This window comes from Malaclemys terrapin, chromosome 1 (assembly GCF_027887155.1).
Source record: "Malaclemys terrapin pileata isolate rMalTer1 chromosome 1, rMalTer1.hap1, whole genome shotgun sequence".
Taxonomy (NCBI): domain Eukaryota; kingdom Metazoa; phylum Chordata; order Testudines; family Emydidae; genus Malaclemys; species Malaclemys terrapin.
This window is the reverse complement of record NC_071505.1, coordinates 46,997,601-47,010,570: the sequence shown is the minus strand read 5'-3', so window position 1 is coordinate 47,010,570 and position 12,970 is coordinate 46,997,601. Positions and strand designations below refer to the sequence as shown.

At 40.7% G+C, this 12,970-nt stretch overlaps 1 protein-coding gene across 4 annotated transcripts in view; it reads left to right on the top strand.

Moving 5' to 3' along the window:
* The window catches only part of MET (MET proto-oncogene, receptor tyrosine kinase), a 141,687-nt gene that overhangs the window by 77,908 nt on the left and 50,809 nt on the right, over positions 1–12,970 (top strand). For all 4 annotated transcript variants that reach the window (XM_054023687.1, XM_054023659.1, XM_054023677.1 and 1 more), the window contains 2 exons: positions 4,907–5,041; positions 6,804–6,977. In XM_054023687.1, the coding sequence (XP_053879662.1) occupies positions 4,907–5,041; positions 6,804–6,977 (309 nt within the window). The remainder of the gene's footprint in view (positions 1–4,906; positions 5,042–6,803; positions 6,978–12,970) is intronic.

Below are 12,970 nucleotides of genomic sequence, written 5' to 3'. Positions count from 1 at the left end.
TAGTCGTAATATTGGCTGTAGATCAGTTGCATGGGTATTTCACACCATAGTCCCAAGATGGGGGCGGGGGGGATTTCTATTCCTCCAATCTCAGATCACATCACCAGGTAGAAAACCATTTTACTCAGGCTTTGAGCAGCTGATGTGAATTTTATTTGTGGTGAATAATAGATCATTCCGTGTTTTAAGTACCAAATATTCTCTAGAATCATAAAAATTGGGTATTAAATTTACTTAGGCTATGACTACTTTTTGAGTTGGAGTGTAATTTCCAGCTCAAGGACACATACCTGTACTAGCTCTGACGGAGTTAGCATGCTAAAAATAGAAGTGCATTTGTGGCAGTGCAAGTGGTGGGAGGGGTTATCCACCCGAGTACATACCTAGCATCTCAAACAGGATCATACTGGGAGCAGCTAGCCCCTCCCACCGCTTGCACTGCTTCGGCTACACTCTAATTTTAGCATGCTAGCTCAATCAGAGCTATTATGGGTATGTCTCCTCGAACTGGAAGTTACACCTGCAGCTCGAAGTGTAGACATACCCATAGATTGTAAGCCCTTGTGTCAGGAACTGTCTTTTTGTTCTGTGTTTGTACAGTGCGTAGCTAGCACAAACAGATCCTAGTCCATGACTAAGACTCCTCAGTGCTATCGCAATACAGATATTTAATTACAGTAATAATAATACCATTTCTTATATTGTTCTTTGGCTAAAACCCAGAAGTATTTAAGGGTTAACATTGTTGCTCAATCAGAAAGAATGTTTGGCAATAAGAAGAAGCCTGGATTAATGATAGAAAAGAATTCTTAGCATTTTATAGCCGTGGGTATTCGAGAGGAGACATGGCTAATGATCAACTAAAAAGGTATTTGCAGCTGTGGTGTTACCTCTGCTCGTATAATACTAACATTAATCAAGCTTTTCCATGCAGCTTTGCAGTTCATTCCATTTTTCACTCTGTCCTGCATATAAAAACAGAGCTCATCCCCTAATATATTGTTCCAAAGATCATAGCTCTGTGTCGCAGAAAACCATCAAACCTTATTGATTTCTAAAAACTGCATTTTTCTGTGCTGTGAATCAAACCTGAACAGCAATTCTTTACCAAAAATAGCTTTACCTTAAAGAAAAACTTCCCCTGTTGTTTGTTTCCGCCCAAGAGTCTAAACATCCGCAGGCTGTGAAACACTTATCACCATGAATTAACTGGGAACATATTTTATTGAAGTTTTGAATTATAGCAAAGTGGGCATTTCTAGGGCTAGTTCTGGAGTCGGCCATCTTGCTGAAAGACAATGGCAGTCCTCGAAACCCATGTCCTAGCTCAGGGGTGGCCACCCTGAGCCTGAGAAGGAGCCAGAATTTACCAGTGTACATTGCCAAAGAGCCACAGTAATACATCAGCAGCCCCTCATTAGCTCCCCCTCTCCCCCCGCTCCCAGCACCTTCCACCCACTGACAGTCCCCCAATCAGCGCCTCTCACTCTCTCCCCACACCTCCCAATCAGTTGTTTTGTAGCGTGCAGGAAGCTCTGGGGATGGGGGAGGAGCAAAGGCATGGCAGGCTCAGGGGAAGGGGTGGAGTGGGGGCAGGGCCTGTGGCAGAGCCAGGGGTTGAGCAATGAAAACCCTCCGGCACACTGGAAAGTTGGTGCCTTTAGCTCCAGCCCTGGAGTCGGTGCCTATACAAGGAGCCGCATATTAACTTCTGAAGAGCCGCATGTGGCTCTGGAGCCACAGGCCACCCCGTCCTAGCTGTTTTAGAATTGGCTTAGCAGTCAGGTGAAATACTTTAATAGTCACAAAATAAACATTTTGTGTACTAGGTGTTTTAAAGATGGTCAGGCTGCTCTAAATAATAAAATCCAGTGAGTCTCACTTTCTTATCAAATACAATATTCTAAATTCCTCAAATAAATAAATAAATTAAATAACCTGAGGTGTAACTTTTGGAAACAAGTACCCTTGTAATCTTTGTTTAAATGAGCCTCGGCCCTTGTTGCATGACGGTATCACCTTCCAGCTCATGCCGTACATAATAATGGGCCCAGTCCTGCACATTCTTGCTCTCGGACATGGTGACTGAAATCAGTGGGGCTACTCATGGTAGTAAAGTTAAGCATGTGCCTATATTATAACAGGATCAGAACCATAGACCTGGATTGTCAAAGGTATTTAGGCACCTAAATGTGGAGCTAGGCATCTAGTGGGATTTTCAAAATCACCTAGGTACCTAACACCTGTGAAATCCCCTGTGGTTCTACTCAGAGTAAGCAGCATGTACCCAAACAGCTGAGATAACACTGCACTGCAGAAGCCTGTCACCAGATCAGGAATGGATAGCAGTGACATATGAACATGAGGTTCTAACCTCAAACACACTTGTAGCCCTATGCTGGGAGGATCTTACCTACCTCTCACAGATACCGTTTTTACACTTTAGCAATTCTTTTACCGCTTATCATGCCAATAGAGTCTCACTGAACTAAAAACAATGAGGAGTCCTTGTGGCACCTTAGAGACTAACAAATCTATTTGGGCATAAGCTTTCGTGGGCTAGAACCCACTTCATTGGATGAATGAAGTGAAAAATACAGGAGCAGGTATAAATAAATGAACGGATAAGGGTTGCTTTACCAAGTGTGAGGTCAGTCTAATGAGATAAATCAATTAACAGCAGGATACCAAGGGAGGAAAAATAACCTTTGAAGTGGTAAGAGAGTGGCCCATTACAGACAGTTGACAAGAAGATGTGAGTGCCAACTTTGTCCACATATCTATTCAGGGGACACCATCATAGGACCTAACCACATCAGCCACACCATCCGGGGCTCGTTCACCTGCACATCCACCAATGTGGTATATGCCATCACGTGCCAGCAATGCCCCTCTGCCATGTACATTGGCCAAACCGGACAGTCTCTACGCAAAAGAATAAATGGACACAAATCTGACATCAGGAATCATAACATTTAAAAACCAGTAGGAGAACACTTCAATCTCTCTGGTCACTCAATAACAGACCTAAAAGTGGCAATTCTTCAATAAAAAAACTTCAAAAACAGACTCCAACGTGAAGCTGCAGAACTGGAATTAATTTGCAAACTGGATACCATCAGATTAGGCCTGAATAAAGACTTGGAGTGGTTGGGTCATTACAACATCTAAGATTAATTTCCCCAATACTAATTTCTCCCTACTGTTACTCACACCTTCTTGTCAACTGTCTGTAATGGGCCACTCTCTTACCACTTCAAAAGTTATTTTTCCTCCCTTAGTATCCTGCTGGTAATTGATTTATCTCATTAGACTGACCTCACACTTGGTAAAGCAACCCCCATCCTTTCATGTATTTATACCTGCTCCTGTATTTTTCACTTCATGCATCCGATGAAGTGGGTTCTAGCCCACAAAAGCTTATGCCCAAATAAATTTGTTAGTCTCAAAGGTGCCCCAAGGACTCCTCGTTGTTTTTGCTGATACAGACTAACACGGCTACCACTCTGAAACCTGTCACTGAACTAAATGAGCCTGAGCTCAGATCGTTGACTTTCTTATTCTCTCTGTAAGGTGCTGTGCACACCTCTGGCACCATAAAGAAATGTTAAATAAGGATAATACAATTATTGCTCTTCTTTTTCTTTTCTTTTACTACTTTCATGGTTTTTTTTATGTGCAATATGTTTATGCAATAAAATACGTACCAATCTAAATCCCAGGTTAGAAGTTCTGAGGGCACTCATATGTTCAATACAGATTTTTTTAAATTTTTAAATATATAATATATAGAGCAAATGTTAATTTTCAAACCAAAGGATTAAAAGGAAAACAAATTAAAATATTGTTACCCTTCTAAAACAGAGAGGGGAGAAACTCGCTGGTTTAATATGCTTTTAAATAGACCTTGTTGGCAAAATTCCTTTACTTTTCTCTTAAATGCAGGGAGTTTGACTAAATAGACACTGAATTTGTTTAAGATTGATTTAATAAACACCTGAAATTTAAGAATTATGAACAACGGATGATTCCTTTTTAATATTACAAATGTGATATATTATAAAAGTCTTTCAGGCAGTCATGAGATTGCTCTGTTAAAGCAAAGCAGGGGTGGGAAAACTACGGTCCAGGGGCCACATCCGGCTCTCCAGACGTTTTAATCCGGCCCTTGAGCTCCCACTGGGGAGCGGGGTCAGGGGCTTGTCCCGCTCTGTACAGCTCCCAGAAGCAGCGGCATGTCCCCCCTCCGGCTCCTATGCATAGGGGCAGCCACGGGGCTCCGCACGCTGCCCCCACCACAAGTGCCGCCCTTGCAGCTCCCAATGGTCAGGAACCACAGCCAATGGGAGCTGCAGGGGTGGTGCCTGCAGATGGGGCAGCACACAGAGCGGCCTGGCTGCGCCTCCCTGTAGGAGACAAAGGAGGGACATGCTGCTGCTTCTAGGAGCTGCTTGAGGTAAGCGTCCCCCAGAGCCTGCACCCCAACCCTTTCCCATGCCCCTGCCCCAGCCTTGATGCCCCTCCCACCCTCTGAACCCCTCAGTCCCAGCCCAGAGCACCGTCCTGCACCCACAAACCCTCATCCCCAGCCCCACACTAGAGCCCACACCTCCAGCCGGAGCCCTCATCCCTCTCTGTACCCGTCAACCCCCAATTTCGTGAGCATTCATGGCCCGCCATACAATTTCCACACCCAGATGTGGCCCTCGGGCCAAAAAGTTTGCCCACCCCTGTTATAAAGAGTGCCTTTATTGCTTCATAATGTATTTCAAGGGGATTAGTGCAACAGTGCTGGTTAATACTAACCATCAGACAGAGAAAATAGTGGGAATGTGGGATCATTGTTCAATATGCACACAAGTAACATGCAGCCCATTTATTGATTTTGAGAGTTTTTCTTTTTTAGATAGTGATTTCCCGTTCAGAAGCTACTCCACCACATGTGAATTTTCCCCTGGACTCCCACCCAGTCTCCCCACAAGTTATTATTGACCATTCATTAGTAGCAGATGGCTATACTCTGGTTGTCACCGGAATGAAGGTGAGTGGTTCATAATCTAATCACGCTTTGTATTATGTAAACCTACATTCATAGTATCAGCTTTACATAAGAGTGGTTAGTCAGTATGGTATTTTGAGTTCTCATAACATGCAACCTTTGCATCCTTTCCAGTCTCTTGGGTATGTTGTTTGTTTCCTCAAAAGCTTTTTTTTTTTCCTATTAAACCAACAAGTAAATTAACATTGAGAAATGTGCAAATAATGTGAGAATTGTGATAGAAACCGACAAAAAGCCAGGAAATGCAAATTTAAGGCTGACACCCTGTCCTTAATTCAAGCTCTTGTGAAGAAAAATACACAATGGCTTGAGTAAAGAATAGTGTTTAGAATTTCCTGGTCTTTGTAGATTGGTATTGTAACATTATAACACTATTTAAATAGGGGGATTGTGGGTGTTTAAAACCAGGGTCACAATTCATATTAAGATTACATTTAGCAATAGCTTGTCAAAGATTAATGAATGATTGATTAATAGATTATATAAGTATGTTACTGGCATGAGTACTATGTATTATAAATGGTTGAAAGCACATCAGCAAAAGATGTTATAGATGATTATAAGACATGGTTATAGGCAACCTCTTGACCTGTTGAATTCTCTAACAATCTATAAGAATTGATTAACCATTTATTGAAATATCCATTAATCGTTTACTAATCCTTTAAGAATTACGGTAGATATAAATGTAACCTTAAAACAAAGTATGATCAAAATAGGCTTAAATGTGGCATGGAAATATTGTGAAGTAACTGTATATTAATGAAAGTCATAAAATGAAAACCCCTTGAGGAGCATCTTTGCTCTAAAGCTCTTAACATGGGTTACAGATAACAAGTAAGCTTCACAACATACCTGTGAAGTAGGTGTTATGTTCATTTTACAAATGAGTAAACTGATTTACACTGGCTGATTTTTCAAGTGAGTTAATGCAGAGCTGGGAGACCAAACCAGGTGTTCTCCTGATGCTCTGTCCAAGTTCTAATCACAAGACGGTAACCCCTCTTTGTAAGTAAAGGCTGTTTGTTGTGACTATCTATATTATCAGTATGGCTTTAGGGTTTAAGAGTGAATTTAGGAATGTGCCAGTTAAATTACCGTATATACTCATTCATAAGCCGAATAGTTTTGGTAAAAAAGTGACGCATCAAAGAGCGGGGGTCAGCTTATAAACGGGTCTACACCAAAATTTGATGATTTTAAACTCTATGGAATCACTGAATTGACTATCTAATACATTGTCGTTTTGTTTACTTGGAGCGTCTGCAGGCCAGGAGCCCCTCAGCTCCCTGTGGCCGCGGTTCGCCGTCCCAGCCAATAGGAGCTGCGGGAAGCCCCATTGGCTGGGAACAGCGAACCGCGGCCACAGGGAGCTGAGGGGCTCCAGGCCTGCAGACACTCCAGGTAAACAAAAAATTCTGACCCACCAGCGGCTTACCCTGATGGGCCGGGAGCCAAAGTTTTCCAACCCCTGAAATATAGGGTTGGCTTATGAAAGGGTCATACAGTTTTTGCTATTTTTACCTATCCATTTTGTGGGGGTCGGCTTATAAACAAACAGGCTAATGAACGAGTATATACGGCACTTATCAGATCTTCTAATTACTGAACTAAACTACAGTAGAGGAGTAATTTTCACATTTGAAACCAGAGTAACATCATCATACTTTGCATAAATAAGGAGTTTCTCCTTGCTAGTTAAGATACTTTTGTAAAGATCTGTGTATAATTCTCTTATCAATAGATAACCAAGATTCCCTTGAATGGACCAGGCTGTGATCACTTTAAGTCCTGCAGTCAGTGTCTTTCAGCACCTCCTTTCATGCAGTGTGGCTGGTGTAGTGATCGGTGTGTGAGGTCCTGGGAGTGTGTTAAAGGGATGTGGACCCAGGAGACATGTTTGCCGAGAGTTTATGAGGTAAAAAAAATTCCCCCAAAATTTATCTCAGAGGTAGGACTGCACATGTATTTCAAGCATACCTGTCCAACAGAATGTACCTGAGGCCTCTTGAGCCTTCTGAGCCCTGGAAGTCTGCAGATGCTAGCTTTGCAGCTAGCCAGCCTATGCAGTAAAAAGGGCAAGCTGTCTTTTCCTCTTACAAAATCTCAGAGCTTTTCAAAACCAGGAGTCACAGAGCAGTGTGATGAAAAGAATTTGTGTTAATGTAATTGTTTATTCCTGTTTATGCTGCATTCCAACAGTCTCAGGATTGGTGGTGTCATCGCATTAGGATCTGTATAAAGATATAGGAAGGCATGGCCCTGCCCCAAAGAGCTTACAGTGTCTGAATGCAAATTACACATGGACTACAACCAAATAGATAAAATTTTAATATACATTTTTTCTCTTTTTTAAATTATGATAAATAAAGTTTCCACTGTCTTTACCTTACCCTCAGCCTAATTACCCTTAACTGGCTGCTGACCTCATGTAAATAAATTCCCCACATTCTGTGCTCCACCGCTCTCCCATTCTGGATTTGTCCCTCTGCTTGGGATCTGTGGAAGAAGCCTTGGTCTTCAATAACTACCATTTACTGTCTCAAATGTGGAACTGGGTCAGGGTTTCAACTGATCTGTTTGTGATTTAAAAAAAGGAAATTCCCTTCACCTGGTGGGGAGAAGGAGGGCAAGTCAGCTCTCAAAGCCTTCCTCATAGGGAGAATGGGTAGGAAGACTCTTCCTGCTCACAGCTGCTGGAGATGATATGGAGGAGTTCCCCATCCCATATCACATTTTGATGGATGGCTCTGTCTCTTCTTCCCTCCCACTACCCCTGCTGCTTTTTGGTTTGTGGCACTGATGGAGAGAAAGGGAACATCTTTGGCCTGATGGCATCCTCTCTCTTCCCTACCTAATTTCTGTAACAGCTCTTCCAACCAAGGAGACATCTTTAGGCCAGGTGCTTTTTCAAACATCTCCCCAGCCTTGACAGTTTCTTGAGTGTCATTCCCATAAGCCTGGTTGCCATGTGCATGGCCCTGGGGCAGGGCAGAGTCTGTGGCTCTGTCCCTGGGAAAGAGGACAGCTGAAGGCCGCTTTCAGTTGTAGAAGACCCCATAAATGTTAAAAAGTACTCAAGAGCAAAATTACACTGATAATCAAAGAGCCCACTAGCTCGTTGCTGTTTTCATTTAGCTATGGTTAAGGCAAGATTTGTATTGGCTGACTGTGCATTTAACCAAATCATTTTGTGTTAAGTGTGACACAATTATGAAGGCCTTGTTTCATGGAGCAGTTAATACACTAGTAAATGGAGCGGAGAACACGCATAAAACGTGCTTGTAGCATTTATAGCCATTATTTTTACTGATGTATACAGTGTTAAATTCTTATTCCTTTTGCACGTCTGAACTTATAAATAGGGATGAAACTTGAAAGACTAAGCACAAAGAGAGAGACACTTTTTAAAAGAAATAATATTTCATAATATTAGGATTATGAATACCAAAATGATTATGGCACTGCTTCTCCACTGTCTTGTGCAGTCATTTACATCTGTGCAAAGGGCTGTAAAATAAGAACGAGAATGTTTTACACTCACTTTGTACAAGTGCACAACATTCTATGACCTGTGCTATACAGGCCAGACTAGATGATCTAATGACCCTTCTGGCCTTAAAAATCTATGAATTTGTGAATCACACATGTACATGGGTGCATAACACTGGATACAAGGCAGTGGAGAATCAAGCCCAGAGAGTCTCCATTGCCATCATAATTAAATATATACATATGATGTTTCTACTGTTCAAAGCTATATAACATAACTTATTTTGTGTGTAGGTTCTGATTTTCAGATATGCTGAGCATGTACATTGACTTCATACAGAGTTGAGTGTACTGAGCCATTCTTAAAACCTCTCCTGGAGAGCCCAGTTCTGCAATCCTTATATTGAGTAGTGCTGACTCATGAAGGTAATCCCTCTGAGTTCAATGCAATGATTCCTCTCAATAAAGTATTTCTCAGTACAAGTGGGGATTGCAGGATTGGACCTCTACAACTTTAAAGAGTGCAAGATCTCATACATTTTTTCATACTTATTTATAATTTAGTACCCTGTGTTCAAATGTGTGTGTGTGTGTATATATATTTTAAATTTCAGTAAATATGTGGCAATGATTGATCTTTAAAGTGACTCTCCTAAAGATTTGCATTTCAGCATGCACAAGTTTGTGAAACTTGTTCCTAGAAGGCTTGGGAGGAAAATAATGCAGCTAAGTGCTTAATTCCCTGTGGATTGCTAGCTGTTAAGGCAAATTTCTTGCTCTGCTTGACCATGACATTTAACATTATTACTGAAAAAATATTTTAAACAGATTATTAATCTTTTTCTGTTCTATCTTTAAACCCATGTGCATAAAATACAAGAGCTAAGCGTGTTTTGTTCCTAACAAATGGAGGAAACTTGCTTTGCATGATATTTGACATTCAATCCTAAAATCCCACAAAAAGTAAGTGAGATTTCAGGGAGGCAGAGGGTGTAAATATGTTATATGATATCTTTCACCTGAAGCAGATGCAAGAGATGCTTTGAGGGCCTGATCCAAAGCCCACTGAAGTCAATGGTAAGACTCCTGTTGACTTCAGTGGGATTTGGATCAGGCTCTGAAAAAATCTTTCCCAGTGTATTCCACAGCGTTTTATTCAATGAAAAATCTACTAGGGGATTTTCTCCCTGTAGAGAGGAGGAAAGGAGTCCAATATTTTTCCACTGGAGCCTTGTAGATCTCCCAGTTGTTGCCCCGTTGCTTTAAATATCCCAGCTCTTGAAGTTTTGGGTCACAGTGACCATTCTCCCAGCTGGAGAGGTCTCAGCAGGATTCTTGCACTCCAAACTGCTGCTTTCCAAACATTCTCTAAATGGTAAAAACAGACGGAATCCCTCCATCGGGCCATATAGAAAAACACAGCTAGCTGTTGGTGAGACAAACAACTCCAATTCTCACAGACAGAATTTCTCTGAACACTCAACTGTTTGGCACCGTACACCTATCAAAATGCTTTGCAATTATTGCTTATGCCAACAAATAAGTGCATTTTCTCAGCCTGGACAACAGTGCTAAATCAAATCTGGGAGTCTTGGAAGGGTCTCATCAGAGATAACTTGGTAATGGAACAAATTGCAATGCTCTATTTGTGGAATTCAGGTCACTGTGGCAGGTGAACTGCACAGGAGAAAAAAATAGGGTTGTGTCCAGTCTTGCTTGTTTACTGTGTATAAAGAAGCCCTGAGAGGTTTTGTTGCTGTTTTTAAACAGGGTGGCTTTTTATCTTAGAAATATCAAGAATGTCAGGCCTTTTGTTCCCTGTTTAATAGGAGGACACATTCAAGGTTTCAGATGTGCATTATGAGCTTTCTTGTCCCTTAATTGAAGGGATGGAGCTGTTGAATCTTTAACATCTTTTCTTCCAACAGTTTATAGGGCATTTGAGTTAAACATGTTGGCTGTTAAAACCAAGTGAAAAAACTGAGTTTTAAATTTTCTGCTTAAAAATCACTTCTGCTCTCATTTTAAGGCCTGATCCAAAGCCCAGGAAAGATGATGGAAAGACTGCCTTTGACTTAAAAGGGCTTTGGATCAAGCCGTGAATTGGGTTTCATTGTTGTTATCTGTGATGTTTTCTTACTCCTACTACTTCTCCACTCGTTCCATAAATTCTTCTAATTAAAACAGGTAGACAAGTCCTGAGTCCTGTTTAGAACTGTTTGTTTTTTGTTTTCTTTTGTTAACACCTAAGTAATGCAAATGCACTATGAAGAGTTCGCAGAAAAGACCTGTTTGTTAACACCCTTCAATTCAGTTTCCGTGAGTCCTCCAAGAAAAAATCTGGAAAACAAGGCTGGACTCTTGATATATTTAAGGTACAAAACAAACAGAATAAAAATAAATAAATGAATTAAAACTCATTTCAAGCCTTTTTATTTAACTTAAAGAATCACACAAGATCAGAAACTTTTTTTGTTCTTTAATATCCACTTCTAAAACTTATCTTTTAAGCTTGTTTTGCAGGATGTAATGGCTAGATTTGTTATCCCTTGATTCAGGTCATCCCCCAGCATACATTATATGGCTGATGTCACACCCTACCTTTGAGGAATAAGGCAATTTGAGAGGGGTCAGGTAAGTCCCTTCGCTTACAATATTGCATAGATTTGTAAAGTTTGCTTTTAATTTCCTTATTTGATAGCTGACTGGCTACAAATAGGGATATTCAAATGGTACGGACCTGTGCATTATTGTTCAGACAATGGGATTTACCTCACCCCTACAAAACAATTTCATTCCCTGGTAGGGCTTCAAGGTGAGTGTTACCCCAAAGGCAGAGTGCATGCTGAGTTACATGGAGCAGGGGCAATGATACAAAGTCAGTCTCTTTGGGGACCTAGAAACAAAAAACAAATAAGGAAAATGTAACTCTGAGAACCAGTGAACACAAACCCTTTATGGCCTAGTTTTCCATACTGTAGAAGGTGTAATACTGGCTGTAGTATAATGTGCTGAGTGGCTATGTGGGCATCTCTGTTTTGCTCTTACTCCAGTCCCCCAACCCTTGGAGAGGTCCCCTGTGCTTTGCTCAGTCACAACCTGATTCAAAGCCTGTTGAAGTCAATGGAAAGACTCCCACTGCTTTCAATGAGCTTCTTCTGGTTTTTGATGACAGTAGTAAGTTTCACTGTGTAGAATATACGATATAATTCCTGTGAAGTATTTCTCAATAGCTTTTTACCTACAGTTTCATTTGTGAGATTCTTCATGTATAGCTACTAGGAGAGTTGAAAGGAAATGAGCCTGTCTTACTGGATTTTAGATGAAATAATAGCCACATAGTTCTTAAGCAGTTTTCTTTCAGCTTGAGAGTGTAGAAATAGAGTTTATGAAAGGCACAATTGTATTGGATTTTAAGGGCAAATATGCTATCACTAGGAGCATTAAGCCAAAGACATTTAAGTACCATGATCACAAGTGTAAGTTAAATCTTTTGTTCCCTGTTGATTATCTGGTAGTGACTGGAATGTTTGCAAACTTAGGCAGTATTGTTAAAAGCCCACATCAACCCTAAACCCCTGTGTCTTTTAGACTTTCATTGGCAGTACTTTGCTGAATACCTTAACTGAGGTTTGTACAACTTCTATAGTGTTACTACATTTTTCCCACCATTGTTCTATTTTACAACACAATTTACAATATATAGAAAAAAAGCATTTCCTTTTTAGATTGTCAGTATGTTGCCGAGAGGTAGTTTATTTTTAACTCAGAATTAGAAGTAACCAAATGTAACAGATTTTAGTCAAAGAATAGTAGAAGTCTTATTAACTTTGTAACTGCCAAAGCAATATCTGATTAAGTATCAGGGGGTAGCCGTGTTAGTCTGTATCTACAAAAACAACAAGGAGTCTGGTGGCACCTTAAAGACTAACAGATTTATTTGGGCATAAGCTTTCGTGAGTAAAACCTCATTTCTTCGGATGCATAGAGACCAAACCTCACTTCTTCGGATGCATAGAGACCTCTATGCATCCGAAGAAGTGAGGTTTTTACTCACGAAAGCTTATGCCCAAATAAATCTGTTAGTCTTTAAGGTGCCACCAGACTCCTTGTTGTTTATCTGATTAAGACGTCTTTGAAGCTGCTCCATTGTGCATACCTGCCCTTTCATCAAACTAACAAAAAAGTTACGTGGTCATTTTTAGATTCTTTTGTTCAGCATTCAGCTTGTAATAAAATACATACATTGTATGTTTAACATACCAGAAATGGGATGTAAAAGACAAGATCAGGAGGATTAAAAAGATTATTACAATGCACAGCTTGTTCAGTGCCCCTAAACACTATCCCTCAGAGCTTTCTAGCAAAGGTTTTGTTATTTATTGCTACTGTCTGAGGAAGCCCATAATGTGATGAATG